General features: G+C 41.1%; 1 protein-coding gene across 1 annotated transcript in view; it reads right to left on the bottom strand.

Moving 5' to 3' along the window:
- The window catches only part of BIRC6 (baculoviral IAP repeat containing 6), a 299,904-nt gene that overhangs the window by 161,313 nt on the left and 115,640 nt on the right, over positions 1-22,951 (bottom strand). Inside the window, 4 exon segments of the mRNA XM_045011913.1 lie at positions 2,331-2,458; positions 7,398-7,531; positions 18,453-18,563; positions 21,021-21,147. Of these exon segments, the coding sequence (XP_044867848.1) occupies positions 2,331-2,458; positions 7,398-7,531; positions 18,453-18,563; positions 21,021-21,147 (500 nt within the window).

The following is a 22,951-nucleotide window of genomic DNA, read 5'->3' as shown; positions in this document are numbered from 1 at the left end:
CTTCACTACCGGCACCAGCTGGAGCCTCAGCTGTACCTATTGTGGGACATGAGGACTCTCAAGAGTCAGCTCTATGTAGTGAGCTTAGTCCTCTTTCTAGAGCCTCTGCTAAGAAACGGGAGTGGTCTCTTCTTTTAGAGGGCTTCATCTCTAGAACTGCACCTGAAGTCACTGGTATGGCCTGAGACTGACCTAGAGGGACACAAACAGACCCCATTGGAATTAAGGAGCATTCTATTAAGAGGAGTTTTAGCCTAGCCTCTCTTACCTTTGTGGGACCTGCTTTTAAACCCTATGCAGACTTTACACTTTGATGGGACAAGAGTTTCTCTGAGAGATTGAAGACAGCTAGAGTGACCATCACTATGGGTAAAAGGTTTCTGGCAGATCTGGCAAGGCCTGAACCCCAGAATCTTAAACATACCTCAGGGAAGTATCATAGACCACAAAGATAAAGGCATCAAGTTCAGAGGGGAGGAATCCCCAAACATAAGCTGTGCTCCAACTGATAAAAAGAATAAAAACCTAAATAAATGAAATAAACAAGGGAGGTAAATAAGAAAAGCTGAAAGCAGTGGACACCACAGTTGCTTCATCTCAAGCCACAGGCAGCTGAGAAGGAACTAGAGGGGTGGTGGGCCCATGCCTCTTTATAGGCCCTCACCTATAAAGGAAGGAGAGAGCAGGAAAGCAGAGGTAACCAATCCATGCTGCTGAGGCCAGGAAGCAAAGAAAACTTGAAGGCAGTCAAAACTATGCTTATAAAATAGGGGTGGGAGTTTCTCAAATCTTTGCATCCCAGTAAGTGGCATCATAAGACTGACATACAGTAAAATACTTGCAGTAGCAGGGAAGAATTAAGTCTTTAACAACAGAATTTAAACATTTAAACGAGGAATTCAACCTTTTACATCTTTACAATAGCAAGTTGCTACTTAATTTTCCACTCTGATCAACTGATTATATTTTTGATCTGAATAAAGTCAATATGATCTTTTCACTTTGGCTAAAAAGTCTGTGGGCTAAAAAAAACCCAAATATATTGGAAAGGAATTAGTTACCAGTTTAAACAACAAATACTGTTATTTGGTGATAAGATCTATTCTACAATGAACTATATTTAAAAATAACCATTACAGTAAGGTTCTGTCTAAATTTTTTCAGTGGTTACTAGGGAAGATATAGGGAGTGTTTAGCATTCATTAATATATGGACTATTTGAAAACATTTTTAGAGATATGAGAATTAGGTATATTATTAATTTCTATTGGTAATGATGAAGACCTTAAAACATGCATGTTTAATAACATTTTTTGAAGGACAAGTAGCAGCAGTTGATGGCAAGGATATTACATGAAACCATGCTTCATAAATCCCATTCTAGCCTCCTTTACCAATCCATGTGAAATACTTTCAGAATCTATCAGCAAATCCTCTTAACCCACACCTCATGCCACACTCCCGATTCTTTTATCCCCTTAGACTAGAGTCCCGCAGCAGAGCTTCCTCTGGCTAATGAAAAATTAGAGGGTTTGTTGGCAGGCCTCCCAAATCAGCATCATTTTAGATCAGAGGTTGGCAGCCTTTCAGAAGTGGTGTGCCGAGTCTTCATTTATTCACTCTAATTTAAGGTTTCGCGTGCCAGTAATACATTTTAACGTTTTTAGAAGGTCTCTTTCTGTAAGTCTATAATATATAACTGAACTATTGTTGTTTGTAAAGTAAATAAAGTTTTTAAAACGTTTAAGAAGCTTAATTTAAAATTAAATTAAAATGCAGAACCCCCGGACCAGTGGCCAGGACCCAGGCAGTGAGAATTCCACTGAAAATCAGCTCATGTGCCGCCATTGGCACGCGTGCCATAGGTTGCCTACCCCGGCTTTAGATGTTGCTCCAACAAAGAACAAGTTCCCAATCAACTCCAGGAGGAGGCAATGTCATCCAATCATCTAACACTCAATATAGTCTTCCTATTTGCAGTCCCTCATGCAAGGACTTGTGGAGAGTCCTGAGTGCACTGTTCCACTTGCTGCCAATGCAGATTTGTGGGCATGTACATCAGGCATTCTAACCCAGACGGAGGTACCACATAGGTACTGCTAAGAATACCCCAAAATTAACTCATTTAAATATGGTTAGGCAGTATAGTACGTGTTGATGTGCAAAATCTTTTCCGCCATGATTTACACACATTGTGTTGCAATGGGATGAACTTGAAAGTGTCACATCCTAGTTACAGAAACACTCTTTTCTATTATAGACCGAGCCTAAAGCTATTTCTGGAAGTAAAAAAATTAACTTGAGTATTAAAGATAAAACTCAATTTTTACCTCTCTGTTGAAAGTATATGTATTAACTTTAATAAAAATTCACTGAACATCTGAGGACAAGTTGAAGAAAGGTGCACTTGTAATCGAGTAAGAAATTCTTGCATAGCTTGTGTAGCTGTTGGCCCAACCTGAAAAGAGATTTCAAAAGTTGTTTATGCTACAAGGAAGCTTGTGTTTAAAGTACATCTACTGTAAAATGTTTTATGAGAAAAGCATTATGTCAACTAAACTTGCATTCCTGAATAATTTCTGTGGAATTTCCATTGGGTGGATACGAGTTACCTTTTCTTATTTGCATTCTACCACCAGTGATGGGTCGTACCACCACAAAAATTCAGTTCTTGGTTAACAAATAGATTATTCCCCTCAAAACAGTTATCTTTTATAGGAAATTTCTGATCTTTAATGAGTAATTTAGCTTATCCAACACCAATCCTCTTAATCTGAACTGATTTTCACATAGAAACATATACATTAGAAGTAGTCAGCAAATAAATATGTAATATAGGCTGGTTAAAAAATATGAATCTTAATTTTCATATTTCTTAACTTGATACATACTTAGCTACGTAATCTTAAAATGGTTCATTAATAGTTCTCCTAACCAATTTGATTTCAGTTAATAGGGTTTACTTGCATTATTTTACTGTATCTGAAAACAAAATTGTTACTAGGAAATCCCTCATATGGAATATCAAATCACTGGTATACTTTGTAGTGTTTGATTCTACCATAATCCTCCAGAATAGCTCGGAAAAGAAAAAACATATCCATGAGTTATGCTATTAAATAAAGAAACTAACAGCATGAACAAAGGAAAAGGTTACTTACCTTACGAATAACTTGAGAAGAAAGCATAAACTCTGGCAAGTCAGGTGTAAAAGTATAATTAGGAAGGCCAAAAAAAGAATAGGAAGAGCAACTAGCACACATAGACACAAAAACTAACCGTCAATTTTTCTAAGTATCTCAGAAGCAAGAAGCCTGCCAAACAATTAGTGGGGCTACTGGATGATCAAGGTGCTAAAGGAGCACTCAAAAAAGACAAGGCCATTGCAGAGAACTTAAACAAATTCTTTGCATTGGTTTTCATTGCAGAAGATGTGAAGGAGATTCCCTCACCTGAGCCATTCTTTTTAGGTGACAAATCTGAGAAACTGTTCCAGAGTGAGGTGTTACCAGGAAGTTTTGGAAAAAATTGATAAAATTAAATAGTAATAAGTCACCAGGACCAGATGGTATTCTCCCAAGAGTTCTGAAGGAACTAAAATATGAAACTGCAAAAATACTAACTGCAGTATGTAACCTTTCGCTTCAATCAGCCTCTGCACCAGATGAAGGATAGCTAATGTAACACCGTTTTTTTAAAAAGGCTCCAGAGGCAATCCTGGCAATTACAGGCAGTACCAGGCAAATTGGTTGAAACTATAGTAAAGAAAGGAATTATCAGACATCAATCAACACGATATGTTGGAGGAGAATCAGTGCAGTTCTTGTGAAGGGAAACCACGACTCACCAATCTGCTAGAATTCTTTGAAAAGTCAATGACCATGTGGATATGGGTGACCCAGTGGATATAGTATACTTGGACTTCAAAAAAACCCAAAAACAACCCCCCACAAAAAAACAACACACCTTTGACAAGATCCCTCACAAAAGGGTCTTAAGCAAAGAAAGCAAGCATAGGATAAGAGGGAAGGTCCATACATGGATCAGTAACTGGTTAAAACATAGGTAAAAGGGAAGGAATAAATGGTCAATTTTCACAGTGAAAAGAGGTAAATACGGAGGCCCCCCAAGGACCTGTACCAGGACCTGTGCTGTTCAATTTATTCAGAAATGATCTGGAAACAGAGATAAACAGTGAGGTGGCAAAGTTTGCAGATGATACAAAATTACTCAAGATAAAAAAGCTGACAGTGAAGCGTTAAAAAGGGACCTCACAAAACTGTCTTACTGGGCAAGCAAACAGCAGATGACATTCAATGTTGACACGTGCAAAGTAATGCACATTGGAAAACGTACATCTAAAATGATGGGATCTAAATTATGGAGAGAAAACTAAAACAATCCAGATTTCTGCTATGGGAATGTTCTTCAGTAGAGCTACAAATGTGGACTGAGTTCTAGCAGAATGTGCTATTACTCAGCGAGAAGGCTGCACTCCCATATTTTCATAGCATGTCAAGATGCAACCCCACTTCGCTTTAATATGAAAACTGGCTGGCTCTTCATACCCTCTGTAACTGATAGAAATAGCCTGAGAGAGACTTGGAATGGTTTAGTCTTGTCCAGATAGAACGCAGAGGCCTTTCAGACATCCAGTGAATGAAGGCTTGATTTTTCTCTGAAGAAATGAAGTTTTGGGTAGAAAACTTGTAGGTGAATCTCCTGGTTAATGTTATGCTCTGGGAGACCTTTGGAAGTGAGGATGGGAATGTAGCATAACCTTGTCTTTGTAGAAGGTGATGGATGCTGCATCAGCCCAGCTCCCCCATTCTCCTTCCTAAGGTGACGGCAATTAGGAACAAAATGTTCAGGGAGAGGTGGAAGAGGGAGAAGGTTGCCATTGTTTTAAAGAACAGGAGTACTTGTGGCACCTTAAAGACTAACAAATTTATTTTAGCATGAGTTTTCGTGAGCATCCGAAGAAGTGAGCTGCAGCTCACGAAAGCTCATGCTAAAATAAATTTGTTAGTCTTTAAGGTGCCACAAGTACTCCTGTTCTTTTTGCAGATACAGACTAACACGGCTGCTACTCTGAAACCCATTGTTTTAAAGGTTTTCCATAAGGCATTTAAAACAAGGTTGGGGGGCCAGGTGTCAAAGAGAGAACAAGTTCTAAGAAATCTAATTGCTGTAGTATACGCAAAGACTGAAGCCTTGGATGAGTGAGTGGAAGGCTGTGATGACAGCCAGATATACTCTAATAGGTAGCAGTCCAGGATCTTGGAAAGCAGAACTTCCAAGGCTTGAAAAGAAGGGAAGGACACCAGAATTGGAAGCATTTCCATTTTTGGAGGCAAGTCTTGTGAGTAGTGGACTTTCCACTGGATAAGAAAACTGACTGAAATCTATCTGCAACGACCAACTTCATGCCTGAGTGTGATTTAGGAGCCATGCTCTCAGATTCAGAAAGGAGGGATTAGGATGGATGATGGTCCCTGAGTTCTGTGTCAATAGGTCCCTTGTGAGAGGCAATCTAAGGGGCATTAACTCCAAGACATGGATGAGGTTTGGGGTTACCACACCTGTCTCGGTCAAACAGGTATTATGAGCATAGCTTTTGCTCCTTCTCAGCACAGCCTGAAAAGGGTCTTAAGGATTAACAGAATAGATGGAAAAGCATAAAGAAGGATATTGGGCCTTGGTGTTATCAGGCATCCCCCTGAGAATTGTGGCTTTAGCCTCCCTCGGAGCAGAACAGGCAACATTTCATGTTGTTTGGGGTGGCCAAGAAGTTTACCCTGGCACCCCTAGGGGTATATACTCATGCGTCCCTATATACCCTCATTTAGAGCACTTGGCACTGCTCTGCTCAGGCAAGGGCTGGCAGACACAACTTTGCAGTCTCTTATCGAGACTGCACAAGCACACATACAGGCAGGGGCGGCTCTAGGCACTAGCAAAGCAAGCAGCTGCTTGGGGCAGCCCATTTGCAGGGGCAGCAGCTGGCAGAGATCCCGCCTGGGAGCTGAGAACCAACAGGGGGCCCTGTGAGCTGTAGTTCCTTGGTTAGCTCCCTGCCTATAGAGCCAGCCCTGGAGCAGGGAAAGAACTACATTTCCCAGCATTCTCTTGGCCGCTATCAACAGGAAAGGGAGGGGGAGGGAGTATGGTAGCTAAAACCTCATGCTGCAGCTTGCTGTGAATGGAGAGCTCACTGCTAGAGTGGGGTTGCACTGTGAACGGGGAACAAGTGTGCCCAAGGAGTAGAGGGCTTTGGCCCAGTTATCCCCTTCAGAAGACATCCCCAGACTGGATTAGGGATACTGGTGTGACCTCACCTTGCAGCCCCCAAAGGTGGAATTGGGTGGACTAAATGGACAGTGCCCCTCTCTATCTGAAGCCTAGCAAGGGAGGTATGTGGATCCCACTGGAATTTAAAATGAAAAGTAAGGGAGGAGAGGCTCTGGACCTGGGCAGCTTTAGATACAGTACCAGGCACTTAGGAGGATTTTCACTTCTGAACCATGGAAGCAGAAATTCCTTTCCAGATTTAACTAATATTCAGAAAGGGAATCTAGCACCTGCCTTACAGATTTGAACACCTCAAAATTCAGGAGTGCTCAGGCTCAATTTGGGCAGCTGTTACTTCATTTCTCCCAAATCAAATATACTGATCCACTGTAATTTGCTGTAGAAAAAGTAGAATAAAATTGAGCAAAAAATGCTTCCCAGTGGTTTTTAGGATTGGAATTGCTATTTTCAACAGCCATTGCCTTTTTTTTTTTTTAATTTTATTTGTTTAAAAGGAAGACAGTGATAATGCATTGGGAAATTCCCCATAGAAACAAAGAGTGGAACAAAAGAATAATAAAGGCACCTCAACTTTTCCTCATTTATGGAGGACAGTCTTATAATATGCATCCAGATATCCTCCAATCACACAAGCTGAAAATTGTTCCACTTTACTGCAGTTCTGTAACCATATGGGAACCAATCCTGTCTGTGTTCTGTGCACATCCAAAATTCCTGCTGAATGACCCGCCCTGGGAGCAAGTTACCAGTGACCCAGGGCTGGGGCAGAAGGAGAGTGCAGGTGGCGGTGGGAGGGGAGGAGAGCCCAGGGCTGGGAGTGGAGGATGGGGAAGGCAGCCAAATTATATTTTGCTTGAGGCGACAAAAAACCTAGAGCCAGCCCTGCATACAGTCTATGGTAGAGCACTCATCAGGACATATAATTGAAGAACAACAACAATTACACACAAAAAATGACCACAATCATCTAAAACCATACAAGTGATGATGGTGCAAGCCATGGACATAATGAGGTTTTACAACACTAGGTAAAATAATTAACTAGAATTCTTAGTTACTTCTGTTTTTGTAATTAGCAGCATTACCTGTTGACTGTGTTGATTTGTTCCATGAGGATTAGTGCCTGAAAGAAATTTCACTAAAACATGAATGAGGTTGGGATCTGACACCAACAGTTGGGCAGTACTTTCCTGAGCTCCGATGGCACTGCTTGAACCAGCTAAAAACAAAAACATAAAAACAGAATTTGAACTGCAAGTACTAACAAAATTAATAAAATTTATACTTGGTACACACGATGCATTACTCATTAAACATCATTATTCAAAATGGAGTAAACTACTATACGTTATTTACCATTCACTGAGATTCTGAGTATACCATTTTCCCACCACCAAATCTAACAGACCCCCAACTGGATAGTTCCCTCTGAGATGCATGCCTGGGTGGCTGCACACAAGAGAATGAAGGGCCACCCACCTAAATTAGTGGAGCCGCACAGGTGTGACTCCACTAATTAGGTGCCTGGACCCTGGAGAAGACACATATATAAAGGTGATGTTGTGCCCTTAGGGGGGAATAGGGAGTAGATGGGAGGGGGCAGTGGGGTGAAAAGAGGGGGTGGGGGGAATTTGGGATGTGCATGGCTGCGGCGACCAGAGAAAGGAGGTGGACTTTACCCAGCTCCAGGGCTGCGACTGCTGTGGAGAGATGGCCCTCCTTCCCAGCCCCCACTGAGGGGCTGCCATGGTGAGAGAGACCCCCTTCCTTCCCAGCCCCAGCTTGGAGGCTGCCCCGGTGGGGGAGAGAGGGCACATCCATCGCATTAGAAAGATAATACTACTGATATTAAAATGTGAATTGTGCGCTTTATTTGTAGAACAAAAAATGTTTTGTTTTTATATTATATAATAGATGTAGCGCTTTTATCCAAAGTGCTTTACTATAGTTAGCTAATGGTACAAACAACATTTGGAAAGATCATTAAGTGGTCCACAGAGACACTCAGCAATTTTCAAGTGGTCCGCGGAAAAAAAAAAGTTTGAAAACCACTGATCTAGTCTGCTCTCCTGTATAACACAGGCCATAGAACTTCCCCAAAATAATTCCTAGAGCACAACTATTAGAAAAACATCCAGTCTTGATTTTAAAATGATCAGTGATGAAGAATCCACTACAACCCTAGGTAAATTGTTCCAGTGGTTAAGCACTCTCACCATTAAAAATGTACACCTTATTTCAAATCTGAAATTCTCTGGCTTCAACTTTCAGCTACTGGATGCGTTTTACCTTTCTCTGCTAGACTGAAGAGCCCTTTATCCACTATTTGTTCCCCATATAGGTACTTATAGACTAATCAAGTCATCTCTTTTCTTCTTTGTTAACCTAAATAAATTGAGCTCTTTGAGTCCTTGACTATAAGGCATACTGTGGCACCTTATAGACTAACAGACGTTTTGCAGCATGAGCTTTCATGGGTGAATGCCCACTTCGTCGGATGCAAGAGTGGAAATTTCCAGGGGCAGGTAAATATAAGCAAGCAAGAAGCAAGCTAGAGATAACGAGGTTAGATCAATCAGGGAGGATGAGGCCCTGTTCTAGCAGTTGAGGTGTGAAAACCAAGGGAGGAGAAACTGGTTCTGTAGTTGGCAAGCCATTCACAGTCTTTGTTTAATCCTAAACTGATGGTGTCAAATTTGCAAATGAACTGAAGCTCAGCAGTTTCTCTTAGAAGTCTGGTCCTAAAGTTTTTTTGCTGGAGGATGGCCACCTTAAGATCTGCTATTGTGTGGCCAGGGAGATTGAAGTGTTCTCCTACAGGTTTTTGTATATTGCCATTCCTAATATCTGATTTGTGTCCATTTATCCTTTTCCTTAGAGACTGTCCAGTTTGGCCGATGTACATAGCAGAAGGGCATTGCTGGCATATGATGGCATATATTACATTGGTGGATGTGCAGATGAATGAACCGGTGATGGTGTGGCTGATCTGGTTAGGTCCTGTGATGGTGTTGCTGGTGTAGATATGTGGGCAGAGTTGGCATCGAGGTTTGTTGCATGGATTGGTTCCTGAGCTAGAGTTACTATGGTGCGGTGTGCAGTTACTGGTGAGAATATGCTTCAGGTTGGCAGGTTGTCTGTGGGCGAGGACTGGCCTGCCACCCAAGGCCTGTGAAAGTGTGGGATCATTGTCCAGGATGGGTTGTAGATCCCTGATGATGCGTTGGAGGGGCTTTAGCTGGGGACTGTATGTGATGGCCAGTGGAGTCCTGTTGGTTTCTTTCTTGTTTTTCTACAATTTCTACAAACCCAACATCGCTTGCCTCACAACCTAAGTCGTGCAGAACGCAATACCATCCACAGCCTCAGAAACCATCCTGACATTATAATCAAAGAGGCTGATAAAGGAGGTGCTGTTGTCATCATGAACAGGTCTGACTACCAAAAGAGATCGCCAGACAACTCTCCAATACCAAATTTTACAGGCTACTTCCCTCAGATCCCACTGAGGAATACACTAAGAAACTGCACCATCTACTCAGGACACTCCCTACACTAACACCAGAACAAATCAACATACCCTTAGAGCCCCGACCAGGGTTATTCTATCTACTACCCAAGGTCCACAAACCCAGAAATCCTGGACGCCCCATCATCTCGGGCATTGGAACTCTCACTGAAGGACTGTCTGGATATGTGGACTCTCTGCTCAGACCCTACGCCACCAGCACTCCCAGCTATCTCTGTGACACTACTGATTTCCTGAGGCAACTACAATGCATTAGTGACCTTCCAGAAAACACCATCCTAGCCACCATGGATGTAGAGGCTCTCTACACAAACATCCCACACACTGATGGAATACAAGCTGTCAGGAACAGTATCCCTGATGATGTCACAGCACAACTGGTTGCTGAGCTGTGCGCCTTTATTCTCTCACACAACTATTTCAAATTTGATGACAATATATATCTCCAGATCAGTGGCACCGCTATGGGCACCCGCATGGCCCCACAATATGCCAATATTTTTATGGCCGACCTGGAACAACGCTTCCTCAGCTCCCGTCCACTCACACCCCTTCTCTACCTACGCTACATTGATGACATCTTCATCATCTGGACCCATGGGAAGGAGACTCTGGAAAAATTCCACCACGATTTCAACAGCTTCCACCCCTCCATCAACCTCAGCCTGGACCAATCTACACGGGAGGTCCACTTCCTAGACACCACGGTGCTAATAAGTGATGGTCACATTAACACCACCCTATACCGAAAACCTACCAACCGCTATGCCTACCTTCATGCCTCCAGCTTCCATCCCGGACACACCACAAGATCCATTGTCTACAGCCAAGCACTGAGGTACAACCGTATCTGCTCTAACCCCGCAGACAGAGACAAACACCTAGAAAATCTCCACCAAGCATTCTCAAAACTACAGTACCCGCACAAGGAAATAAGGAAACAGATCAACAGAGCCAGACGTGTACCCAGAAGCCTCCTACTGCAAGACAAACCCAAGAAAGAAACCAACAATATTGTTTTGAGTCCAATTAATTAAGCCAAGACTGATGAAGAAAACTAAACTGGGGCTCAAAGAAAAAACAGGCTGAAGCAGCCTTCTCAACCTCAGAGGTAGGCAGCATCAGCCCCATGAAACAGCGAAGAAGGGATGTGCTGTAGTCCACATTTGACTATGCTAAAGGAAGGAAAGCCAGCCTTGCTTTAGTGGAGGATGAATCTGAAACAGCAGGATAGGTGCGCAAATTGTTGAAGAGGATCAAGCTAGGGAAAAATGGAGCCTCTGAAAAACCAACATGGTTTGCCAATCTAGGGCTTACCTTGGCAGCAACCAATACTATCATTCTGAACAAGTTTTAAGATTTTCTCTAACCACACACACATCCAAAATATTTAAATAAATGAAAAAAACATTGATATTCTTCAAAAACATATTTATACCAAGCATAAAAAAGGCACATATTGTCCAAAATAAAGTTTAACACTGCAAATAAAAAAATACTACAATCTCTGTCTAATAACTAGTTAAACTCCTGACTCTTGTAACTGCTGCAAGACATGATATATCAACTTTTTTCTTTTTAGTACATAACCTAGGGTGACCAGACAGCAAATGTGAAAAATCGGGACAGGGGGTGGGAGGTAATAGGAGTCTATATAAGAAAAAAAGACCCAAAAATCGGGACTGTCCCTATAAAATCGGGACATCTGGTCACCCTAACATAACCTATTATGAAGTTTCAACTAATCCAATCTGAATGTGAAAAAGACATACTCAACTGATGCTCAGCTGCCTGCACAATTTTTAAAAGTTCATCTGAATTCAGATGTTTTGTGCATGATTTTATTTCTACTACTTTTCACCATTTTAATACAATGAACTGCAACAACTTCCTTTAAATGTAGATTCAGAGTAGTGTGACAAAGTTCCTCCTCTACCTTGGTGGGTCCTGCGCTTATTGGCGGATTTGTTCGCCTCAGAGATTCACCATGTGGGTCAGGTAATAGCCCAGAGACCTTCCCCTCTGGTAGAAGCCACAGTCCAGGTCAATTCCTCCTGTGTCTGATGAGGAGTTGGGAGGTTTGGGGGGAACCCGGGCCCGCCCTCTACTCCGGGTTCCAGCCCAGGGCCCTGTGGACTGCAGCTGTCCAGAGTGCCTCCTGGTACAGCTGCGTGACAGCCACAACTCCCTGGGCTACTTCCCCATGGCCTCCTCCCAACACCTTCTTTATCCTAACCACAGGACCTTTCTCCTGGTGTCTGATAATGCTTGTACTCCTCAGTCCTCCAGCTATATTCCTTTTCACACTCAGCTCCTAGTGCCTCTTGCTCCCAGCTCCTCATGCGCACACTACAAACTGAGGTGAGGTCCTTTTTAACTCAGGTGCCCTGATTAGGCAGCCTGTCCTAATTGATTCTAGCAGTTATTTCTTAATTGGCTCCAGGTGTCCTAATTAGTCTGCCTGCCTTAGTTGGTTCCAGCAAGTTCCTGCTTGTTCTGGAACTGCCCTTTTACCTTACCCAGGGAAAAGGGATCTACTTAATCCAAGACTAATATATCTGCCTTCTAACACTCTACTGTAGCCATCTGGCCTGACCCTGTCACAGTAGAAACTGGTCTCCTCCATTTTAAAATGCTAGAAGAGAATGAAACAGCTCAGGATTATGTACCCATTACCAAATCTCAGCTTCATTCTGTTCTGGGCTCAATTTATGACTTTTATATTTAAAAGACAACACCTCTAACTTCCTTCTTTTTTTTTTATTTTGTCCTAAATAATATATGGAGATATACCTATCTCATAGAACTGGAAGGAACCCTGAAAAGTCTGACTCCAGCCCTCTGCCTTCACTAGCAGGACCGAGTACTGATTTTGTCCCAGATCCTTAAGTGGCCCCCTTGAGTATTGAACTCACAACCCTGAGTTTAGCAGGCCAATGCTTAAACCACTGAGCTATCCCTCCCCATTTGTTTTCCTCACTTTGTTGCTAATTATATCAAGCCAGATGTCCATGGAGAGTGACAGGAGTGTCAACCAATAACCTATCAAGTATCTCCAAAAACCTCATTCAATTATTTTTGTAAAGTCTGTGCCTCCTTATAGATTAAAACATAGCACAACAATATATTCTAAGTGTCCCCAGTGCAATATTCAATATATTTATAGTAGCTGGATGCAAACAGACAATCTTTCTGAAAAATCTACTGAATGCTATTGGGAAGATGGTATCAGAGGGGTAGCCGTGTTAGTCTGGATCTGTAAAAGCAGCAAAGAATCCTGTGGCACCTTATAGACAAACAGACATTTTGGAGCATGAGCTTTCGTGGGTAATACCCACTTCGTCGGTTGCATCCATGAAAGCTCATGCTCCAAAAACATCTGTTAGTCTATAAGGTGCCACAGGATTCTTTGCTGCTTTTATTGGGAAGATGAGGTATTAACCATCTTTTTTCAATAAATGATTGGTCATATCACATTCAACCACCCATCTCGCAGTAATGTTAGTGGTAATTCTTTTGTTCTTCCTTAATTTTTCTTTTTCACTTGCAACATTTAGTAGTGAAACTGCATGTTAATTTTTTATGGACAAGTGTATTCAGGGTACAGTGTTTAAATTGCTTCTTGTGCGTTACCTGGAGGTGCAATTAGCCCCAAAAAACACCTGCCATTTTTTAAATAATCTCATTTTCACTTTTCAATATTTCTGTGACCCAAATCACTGAGTAAAAACACTTTTTTGGGGGGGGGGACTTGGGGGGTTGGCAAGGCACCTCCCTCATCTCGCCAGACTTAGCACTTCCCCCCTCTGGCAATGGCAGGCCTGAGGTAAATCAGCCCCTCTGGGCAGGGTTTGCCTTCCGCCTTCTGTGCTACTTTGGTCATATTTTCAGAGTAGGCCTCAGGGTCGGCCTAAGGGGTGATCCTCCACCAAACAAAAGGAAACAAACAGTCTCAAACACAAAAACAAAAGGGGGATACTTTTCCCTGCGCCTCCTCACTGGGCAGGTTGCAGTCCTGTTTGCCCTGGGGTGTCAGTCCTTTCCCTGGCAGGTACTCAGGTTTGGCTATTTCCCCTATGGGAAGGAACACAGCCTCTCACCCTCGAGAAGCTTATAACCTGCTGCCACTAGCCTGGCAGCAGGTTATCTTTCCCCTTTTCTCTCAAAGGAGGGGTTTTAAAAGGTCTCAGGCAGCCCTTAATTGGATTCAGGTGTCCTTAATTGCCCTGAGGTAATCTTTCTCAGCTCATAGGGCCTGTAACATTCTAAGGCTCAAGGCTTACAGAGGCCAAACACGTTAATTGGAGGGCAGTGCTGAACGACAACCTCCTGTATGTTGAAATTCCCAGTGGTGCTCTTCCTGAAGGAAGCAACGACAATTTTGCATTTCTTCTTGAGTTTGCTGAAGAACAGCTTCAAGTTAATCATGTCTTCATTTGCTTCCACAAAAACAGATGACAGAGCTGCATTGCTCCATACTTTCAGCTTTTTGGGCTTTGAGACTGTGAGACCAGGGCATCCCCTTGTCCCCAAGGGACCTGAGATGCTTGCTTCATGGCCTATATGTTTGAAAGAGACTCTTCAGAAGAAGCATGCTCTTGCAGTCGTCTGGCCTGACTTTGTCACGGGGCGGGTGTTGAAGACTAAGATACAGCTCCTGAAGGAAGCTGATATAGTGATTCTGGAAAACCTGAAACAGTGACTTAAGTTATCATTGAGGCTACATTTTGAGGCTGATAGCATAAAGTCTCACTTTCAAGATCAAACTTTATGTACTGCTCTTTTAGTTCAACAGACAGCTTTATTCAAGGAAACATTTTATCTTGGAGAATTCAAAAGAAACGTTTTTTTCTGCATTTTGAGATGAACAAGAATCCTTTCTATCTTGCTATTTAACAACTCCTAATATTCACATTTTGTTTTAGAAAAATTGTGTGTTCCATTTTGCCAGTCCTCTTCCTTTCCTACCACTTCCTCCATCTTGTGTCATACTGAGGCAGATAGAATTGTATGAATGTGTCTGGTAACCACTAAACAGTCATTTGCAGCATTGATAAGCAACTTTCCCAGTTATTAATCAGAATGTGAATCAAACACCTAATCAATTCAATAATGAAAGTTAATGGTGCAAATATCTGTAAGGTGCACGTGCAGCCCAAAAAGACACTGCTATTCAAAGACGCTGATCTTGTACAAAAGGTCACATGTGCACAGAGTGGGAGCCACATGGACAAATACTCAAAGAAGAAAGTTTTCCTGTTGGTTTTTTGAGGATTCTCTGCTGCCTGCTTAGAAGCACTATAAGCTGGCTTTGTCATCTTTACAGCAAAGGATCTGTACTTGCTGCCTTTCTTCTCCTCTCAAGGATATACATTTCCCCTCCCCCCTCCCCACGCATATAGGGTCTTAAAGGGCAAGTCTTCTGGAGTATTCTGGACCTCCCTGGGAAACCTGGAAGAGTGAGCCATGATTCCTGGCACATCATGATAGCAGTTGCCATTGACCTTGATCCAATGTCAGCTGCATCAGCCACAGACTCTAATGCAATTCTGACCACCAGCTTGCCTTCGCTGATAAAGGCTGAAATTAAGCCCTGTTCTGCTGTCCCTAGAAATGTTGAATAATTTAGATCATACTTAGCCAACACAGCTTGATGGTTCAATATAAAAAATTGGAGGCTAGTAGATGTAAACACCTTCCTCCCCAGCAGGTCCAGATGTTTGGCCTCCTTATCAGTGGTGACTGTTGGATATTACTGCCAACATCTTTCTGTGGCAGCCTAAACCACCAGAGAGTTCAGAGGGAAGTGGAAAAATAAAAACCCTGCTTTCTTTGCCAGGACAAAGTCACATTTCTCAGATCTCTTGGGGGTAGGAGGTTGCACATTGCCAGTGTATGCCATTTGACCCATGCCTCTTCCAGTATCGCTTCGTTCACCAGAAGGCCTATCTGGCTGAATCCTGTGGGTTGCAGGATGTCCAAGAATTTATGCTGTGTATCCTGGACTTCATTTAAGGCGAGCTGGAGTTCTTCCAACACCCTTCATAGTAGCTCTTGGAATTGCCTGTGGCTTAACTCTCAGTGGAATGCACACAGGGACCAAAATGCAAAGAAGAAAGTGACTTTCCACACACTAATTGAAATGCTGTGTAACAGAATACAGAATCTTTCCTCCAGTCTGTGAGAACTGATTCAAAGAACTGACAAGCTCAGAGGTTGTTCAATATCATCTAAGAATGAAAAGAAGTCCCCCTGTTTGAGGAACCAGACCATCTGCACTCTCTATCTTGCATCAGTGTCAAACCTTAGATCATTTCTCCCTCTCTAAATGCATTCAAAACTGTGCTCAGAGCCAAGACTGCAATGAGGAAATTACAAAACAAATCAAAAGGTGATCCAAAAAAGGGATAATCTCATGTTATTTCTCAAAGCTTAAATCTTAAGATTTGACATGACCAGCTCATATAGCCCAGATTAAATTGCTAAAACAATAGAGCGTTTATATAAGTTAACATAAAAAGGATTGTGTTCCCCTAACAAGGTTTGAAATTTTTTTGTCTGATGCCCTGAATGGACTGGCGTACAGGCAAGACCTGGCCTCTTGTCTTCAGACAGAAAACAGGTACCAGCTCTCCAAACTCAGATTATGAATGTTTATCATGAAAAGACACACGCTCTTAATCTGAAAAGAAAGACAGTTTGTTGTGGGTAGAAGAAAAAACAATTAAAAAGAATTTATTCTCTTCCTATTCCATAAAGATGAAAAATTGAGACACTAGAAGGATATAGGATTGCAAGGTGATCTTTGCTATCAAGTGAGGCCTATTCTGTGGGCTGCTTCTCACAAATTGCTCCAGATGGAGCACCATGAACAAAAAATATCACTCCATAGCTAGAGAAGTTAGAGTGCCAACATCATTTTAGTCAAAAAGCAGGGAGGAAAGAGTAAAAGCCAAAAAACAAAAGAAAAAAGAAAACTAGAAGTGGAAGCTAGTACTGTTTCAATCCGCTGAGAGTGAAAAATAGTGTAAGAACTCCATAACAGCTTGGCGTAGTGGATTTGGCACAGGACTGAGTTTGGCAACTTGGGTTATAGACCGCCATTTACTCACTAGGTACCCTTGGGAAAGTTACTTGGCCTCTTGGTTTCTCCGGCTGTCAAATGGTAACAACAACATTTACCTACCTCAAAGAAAGAGGACCTAGTGTAAGATAGTATGGCAGGAGACCCTGAGGAATGCTGAGAAAGCAATGGATGCATTGTATCAGAGAAGAAGGTAAGCAGGTGGACCTTAATATCGCCTCAAACAGAGGAAAATGGCAGATCCTTGAACAATTACTCAACACTAGATGAAGGGATAAGAGGAAGAAGATAGCTTACATACCTCAAAGGGATGTTGTGTGGGCTCATAGGTTAATTAAAAGTTGGTAAAGAATTTTGAAAATATCAAGTGTTTTAGAAGAGATTTATTAGTGTGACATTTAGACAGGGTGGCAATGGATGTCCAAGAAATACTTAATTATAGTTTCTTAATCAGCACTAACACTTTCAACAAGGGATAGACAAAAAAATTATTGGAATTTCCTGTCTGCGTTTGCTGTTAAGTGATGTCACCAGATATTCAAAATGACCTAGGGGATTAATTGTCAAAAAACGGTTACAAAAATATTTTTATCTTAAAGGGTTATTTTAGCAAGTAGATTTAACTGCATGTGTGCTGGTGAAGTATAACTTTGTGAATTAACTTACATTCCACTCGGCAACATCTGAATAAAAACTACATTTTCGTTCAAACCCTACTTCATTGTTAAATTTAGAAGAGCATACAAGGGTGTCTATTCACAGGAAAAAAAGATAAGTCAGAAATGTTAACTGCTTACTGGTTTTTTGGGTTAACAAAAACAAAGGATTTACAGCGAAGGTTAAAGATTGACAAATGTAATTAAACAATTAAACTTCTTTAAAGTGCTTGTCATGCCACTGTAGTGAGGTATTATGGATATATGCTATGTTGGGGAAAAACACTTAGCTAAGTTACCTTGCATGTTTTCTTTTCTCTTTTTTTCCTATTTTTTATTGACAGCTCGAGTGAGTGAAAGTCAAGCTGAGTTTTCCCTTCCATCACCAGTTATAAAAATGTTGCCATCATTTTACAGGGAGAGTGAACAGTATAAATGATTTAGTATGCCATTCTGATGATGTACAAGAAGGAAGAGAATTCAGCTCCCTCTCTTTGTGATGTTAACTATGCAGTATTAACACGAATAAAAAATGCAGCAAAACTTGTGTCACTGAAGAGAGCAGGTAAGATTGAAAGGAGCAGATATGCTCAGTAAAAATATCCTATTTTACACAGAGGTTTGTTAGATGAACTACACTTGAACTTATCTATTTATTCCACACGACATCACCCATAGAATGGATTTATAGTAAGTCACTAAAAAAATCTGGGTAAGATTCAGACACCCTGCAGGTGAATGGCACCAAAATTCACGACCTATCCCCTGAAACCTCCCCTGCATTTATTAAGAACCTTTTTATTTTACTTAATTTCATTTGTAATTTAGTTTTCAAGCATCATAACAAAAACAACACTCAGAGAAAACTTACAGTTAAGCTGCATGTTCGTCATAAGAGTTAGGCTATGAAGCACAAGGCACCATGTCCGGAGTAAGGTATTAGGATACCAGGCCAGGACTGTGAGAAAGCTAGTTACTGATGCTGTAAAGAAGAACACACTTTATTTTTTCAAAATACTGAGCCCTTAACAAAAGGTAATAATCAGGAGTTTATATTAGGACTGAAAGTTCATTACATTTCTTTTGCTGCTAATCCTGTGCATTTAAAAGAGACTGTACATGAATTAACACAAGTAGAATTTTTCATGTCAATGTAAAATCCTTCCATCAAACAAAGGCAGCACATGAAAAAAAATATGAATTTTTTGTTTTCAAGGAATATATTATAGCATTTTATGGCTAACAGATTGAAGTATGCAACTTCATTAATGTAGGCTTAAATGTTTTTAACTTTGCTGAAGAATACTGTAGTTTTTTTAAATAAAGAAGGCTAACCACAATTATTTACAGGAGAAAATTTGAGGTATGTCTTCATACCAGGCTACCACTAAGCTAGATCCCCAAAGTCTCCCAACTTACAGAATGGAATAAATGAGACAGTGACTGATTTGTTTCAGTGCTTCATGTGCTAGCAAGGTTAAGACTTTTCTATGACCAGGCCGATTTTCGTGTGTGGATCAAAATCCACTCCTCAGGGTATGCTGTGGGGTTGTCATTTCAGTAGCAAAATCCCCAGTAACATGTTCACTGGAGATTTCAGGGCACGTGACAGGATTCACTAGTGGAACCTGGCAGGAAGCAGTACAGGCTGGATGAAGGATGCTTTGCTTATTTCTAGGGCTACTGATTAATCACAGTTACCTCACACGATTAACTCAAAAAAATTAATCGTGATTAATCGCAGTTAAACAATAGAAATTTATTAAATATTTTTGGACTTTTTCTACATTTTCAAATATATTGATTTCAATTATTACACGGAATACAAAGTGTACAGTGCTCACTTTATATTATTTTTTATTACAAATATTTACACTGTAAAAAGCGATAAAGAAACAGTATTTTTAGTTTACCTCATTAAAGTACTGTAGAGCAATCTCTATCATGAAAGTGCACCTTACAAATGTAGGGGTTTTTGTTACATAACTGCACTCAAAAACAAAACAAAAAAAATGGAAGATTTAGAGCCTACAAATCCAATCAGTCCTACTTCTTGTTCAGCCAACTGCTAAGAGAAACCAAGTTTGTTTACATTTTCGGGAGATAATGCTGCCCACTTCTTAATTACAATGTCACCTGAAAATGAGAACAGGCATTTGCATGGCACTGTTGTAGCTGGCGTCGCAAGATATTTACGTGCCAGATGTGCTAAAGATTCATATGTCCCTTCATGCTTCAACCACCATTCCAGAGGACATGCTTCCACGCTGATGACACTCATTAAAAAAAAAATGTGTTAATTAAATTCGTGACTGAACTCCTTGGGGGGGGGGGGGAGAACTGTATGTCTGCTGCTGTTTTACCCACATACTGCCATATATTTCACGCTATAGCAGTCTCAGATGATCCAGCACATGTTGTTCGTTTTAAGTACACTTTCAGTGCAGATTTCACAAAACACAAAGAATGTCCCAAAGTGAGATTTCTAAAGATAGCTACAGCACTTGACCCACGATTTAAGAATCTGAAGTGCCTTCCAAAATCTGAGAGGAACGAGGTGTGGAGCATGCTTTCAGAAGTTTTAAAAGAGCAACACTCTGATGCAGAAACTCCAGAACCCAAACCACCAAAAAAAGAAAATCAACCTTCTGCTGATGGAATCTGACTCAGATGATGAAAATGAACATGCGTCGGTTTGCACTGATTTGGATCGTTATTGAGCAGAACCAGTCATCAGAATGGACGAATGTTTTTTACAGTGCAAATATTTACAATAAAAAATAAATATAAAGTGAGCACTGTACACTTTGTATTCTGTGTTGTAATTGAAATCAATATATTTTTGATGTTTTCTACATTTTCAAATATTTAAATAAATGGTATTCTTTTATTAACAGCACAATTAATCGTAATTAATTCTTTTAATCGCTTGGCAGCCCTATTTATTTCTTGAAACAGCAGAAAAAAAGTTTCCATCTCCACCTTCTTTGGACTAACCAGTTCAAAGAGCTTATTTTCTTCCACAGCCTTTAATGGGAGTGAGTGGGGCAGAGGAAGGTGTCACGGAAGCAATTACTAGAGAAGGATGTCAGATATATCTCCTGCTTCTGGCAGACATAGCATTCCAAATAAAGTCCTCACAGAACAAATAGGAGTGACAGAACAGCAACATATTATCCATTGAAATTTAATAATACTGCTCAGAATTAGTATCCTATGATGGTTTCTTCCACCCTTCCAGAAAGACCAAACTGGTAGAATGCTCTCTGATAACCTATGAATAGCATTCACAAAAAAGTTATGTTAAGGAAAACAAAGCCAGAGGAGTCTCTGGAAAAAAAATGCAGGAAGTTTTACCACTGACTTCAACGCTAGCCACTTGTGAAAATCATACTCTAGCTGTTTACACTCCTATTATCCCATTCTAGAATATTTTTACCTTGGTTCAAAGAAATTACAGGTATCCGATTAGCATTATAAAGGAAAACGTCAGCGCCATTATCTTTACTCCCAGAGGAGCTGGAATTCAGGCTTAATGTGAGCCATAACTGTAGAAGCGATTCAAGCTGAAAATAAAAAGATAAATAGCTGATATAAAGTAACAAATCAGCAAAAACAGAAATGTACTTCTGCACCTTGAAATGTGAAAAACAAACAATTTTGATTTTTAAAATATCAATCATCTTTTTTACATTCTCTGCTATCACCACTCTGGTGACAAGCATAACCAAGCACAATCTTCTTCAGAAGAGCTTTGAAACTCGAACAGATATACAGCAATTTCAAGTAAAATTAAACTTCACTTAACATAGTATACGAATACTTTTACTATAGTCTGGCAATGGCTTTTTTATTTTTGTATTTTAAACACAATTAAGAATTATCTATGCTACAGGTTTCTCTTAGAAAAGAATGGTTTACATATTGCCTGAAAAGCTCAATATTTAAGATATCTCAGCAGAAGTTCAGCATATAACAACTTTTGGAATGCCTTATGCGCAAAGCCAGTGACTTTCCTTACTCACAAGCAATGATGGGACTATACTATTCAAAATCTGCTAGTGCAATAGACTTTTGATTAAATATTTAAACTGATGTGGGGAGGCACACAAATGTGCTTAGTAACTACAAGTGTGCATACAAACTGAAAGGTAGGCCCCCCAACTATCCATGTTTAAACTGTTCAATTTGCATGCGTGCGCACACATGCAAGGGCAAAACACGTAAATGGGCCTCTACTTTTTCCACAGTGTGACCCTTACATAATCAGGACCATTAAATGTTATGTAATTTTAACTTTTAGTAACATTCATCACTAGCTGAGGTACCCAATGTCCTTCAATGAAAGATCCAATACTGTTCTAATTACAGAAGTGTTAAAAAAAAATTAAAAAAGTTATGTTCTGTAGATAAGTGTTTAGGATACCTAGTAATTTATTTTATCTCTATTTGCACATGAGAACTTAAAAAGTCATCTACTTAACTAAACAGGTCTTTTCCCATTCTATTTTCAACAGTTAAAAACTATGAATATGGGGAAATGTAACACTTCTCTCAATACAGGTCTGTCGCATCTTACACTCTGTGACAAAGTTCCTCCTCTACCTTGGTGGATCCTGCGCTTATTGGCAGATTTGCTCACCTCAGTGATCTTCCCCACAGTCTGGGTCAACTCCTCCTGTGTCTGCTCAGGAGTTGGGAGGTTTAGGGGGAACCCGGGCCCGCCCTCTACTCTGGGTTCCAGCCCAGGGCCCTGTGGATTGCAGCTGTCTATAGTACCTCTTGTAACAGTTGCATGACAGCTACAACTCCCTGGGCTACTTCCCCATGGCCTCCTCCAAACACCTTCTTTATCCTCACCACAGGACCTTCCTCCTGGTGTCGGATAATGCTTGTACTCCTTAGTCCTCCAGCAGCACACCCTCTCCCTCTCAGCTCCTTGCACCTCTTGCTCCCAGCTCCTCACACGCACTTCCTCTCAGCTCCTCACACGCACTTCCTCTCTTCTGGCTCCCCCTCGCCTGACTGGAGTGAGCTCCTTTTTAAACACAGGTGCCCTGATTAGCCTGCCTTGATTGGCTGCAGGTGTTCTAATCAGCCTGTCTGCCTTAATTGGTTCTAGCAGGTTCCTGATTACTCTAGTGCAGCCCCTGCTCTGGTCACTCAGGGAACAGAAAACTACTCATCCAGTGACCAGTATATTTGCCCTCTACCAGACTCCTGTACCCCACTGGTTTGGGTCTGTCACAGCGCATTTAACATGCGCGATTTCAGCTTTACGCGGTTGGCAAAAACAAAAAACAAAAACAAAAAAAAGAGAAAAACAACAATTTTAATATGTACCTGTAGTGCGGGCGATTCCGCCCACCA

Source organism: Mauremys mutica, chromosome 3 (genome assembly GCF_020497125.1).
Source record: "Mauremys mutica isolate MM-2020 ecotype Southern chromosome 3, ASM2049712v1, whole genome shotgun sequence".
Lineage (NCBI taxonomy): Eukaryota > Metazoa > Chordata > Testudines > Geoemydidae > Mauremys > Mauremys mutica.
Note: the sequence above shows the minus strand (reverse complement) of the source record. Positions and strands in the feature narration are given on the sequence as shown.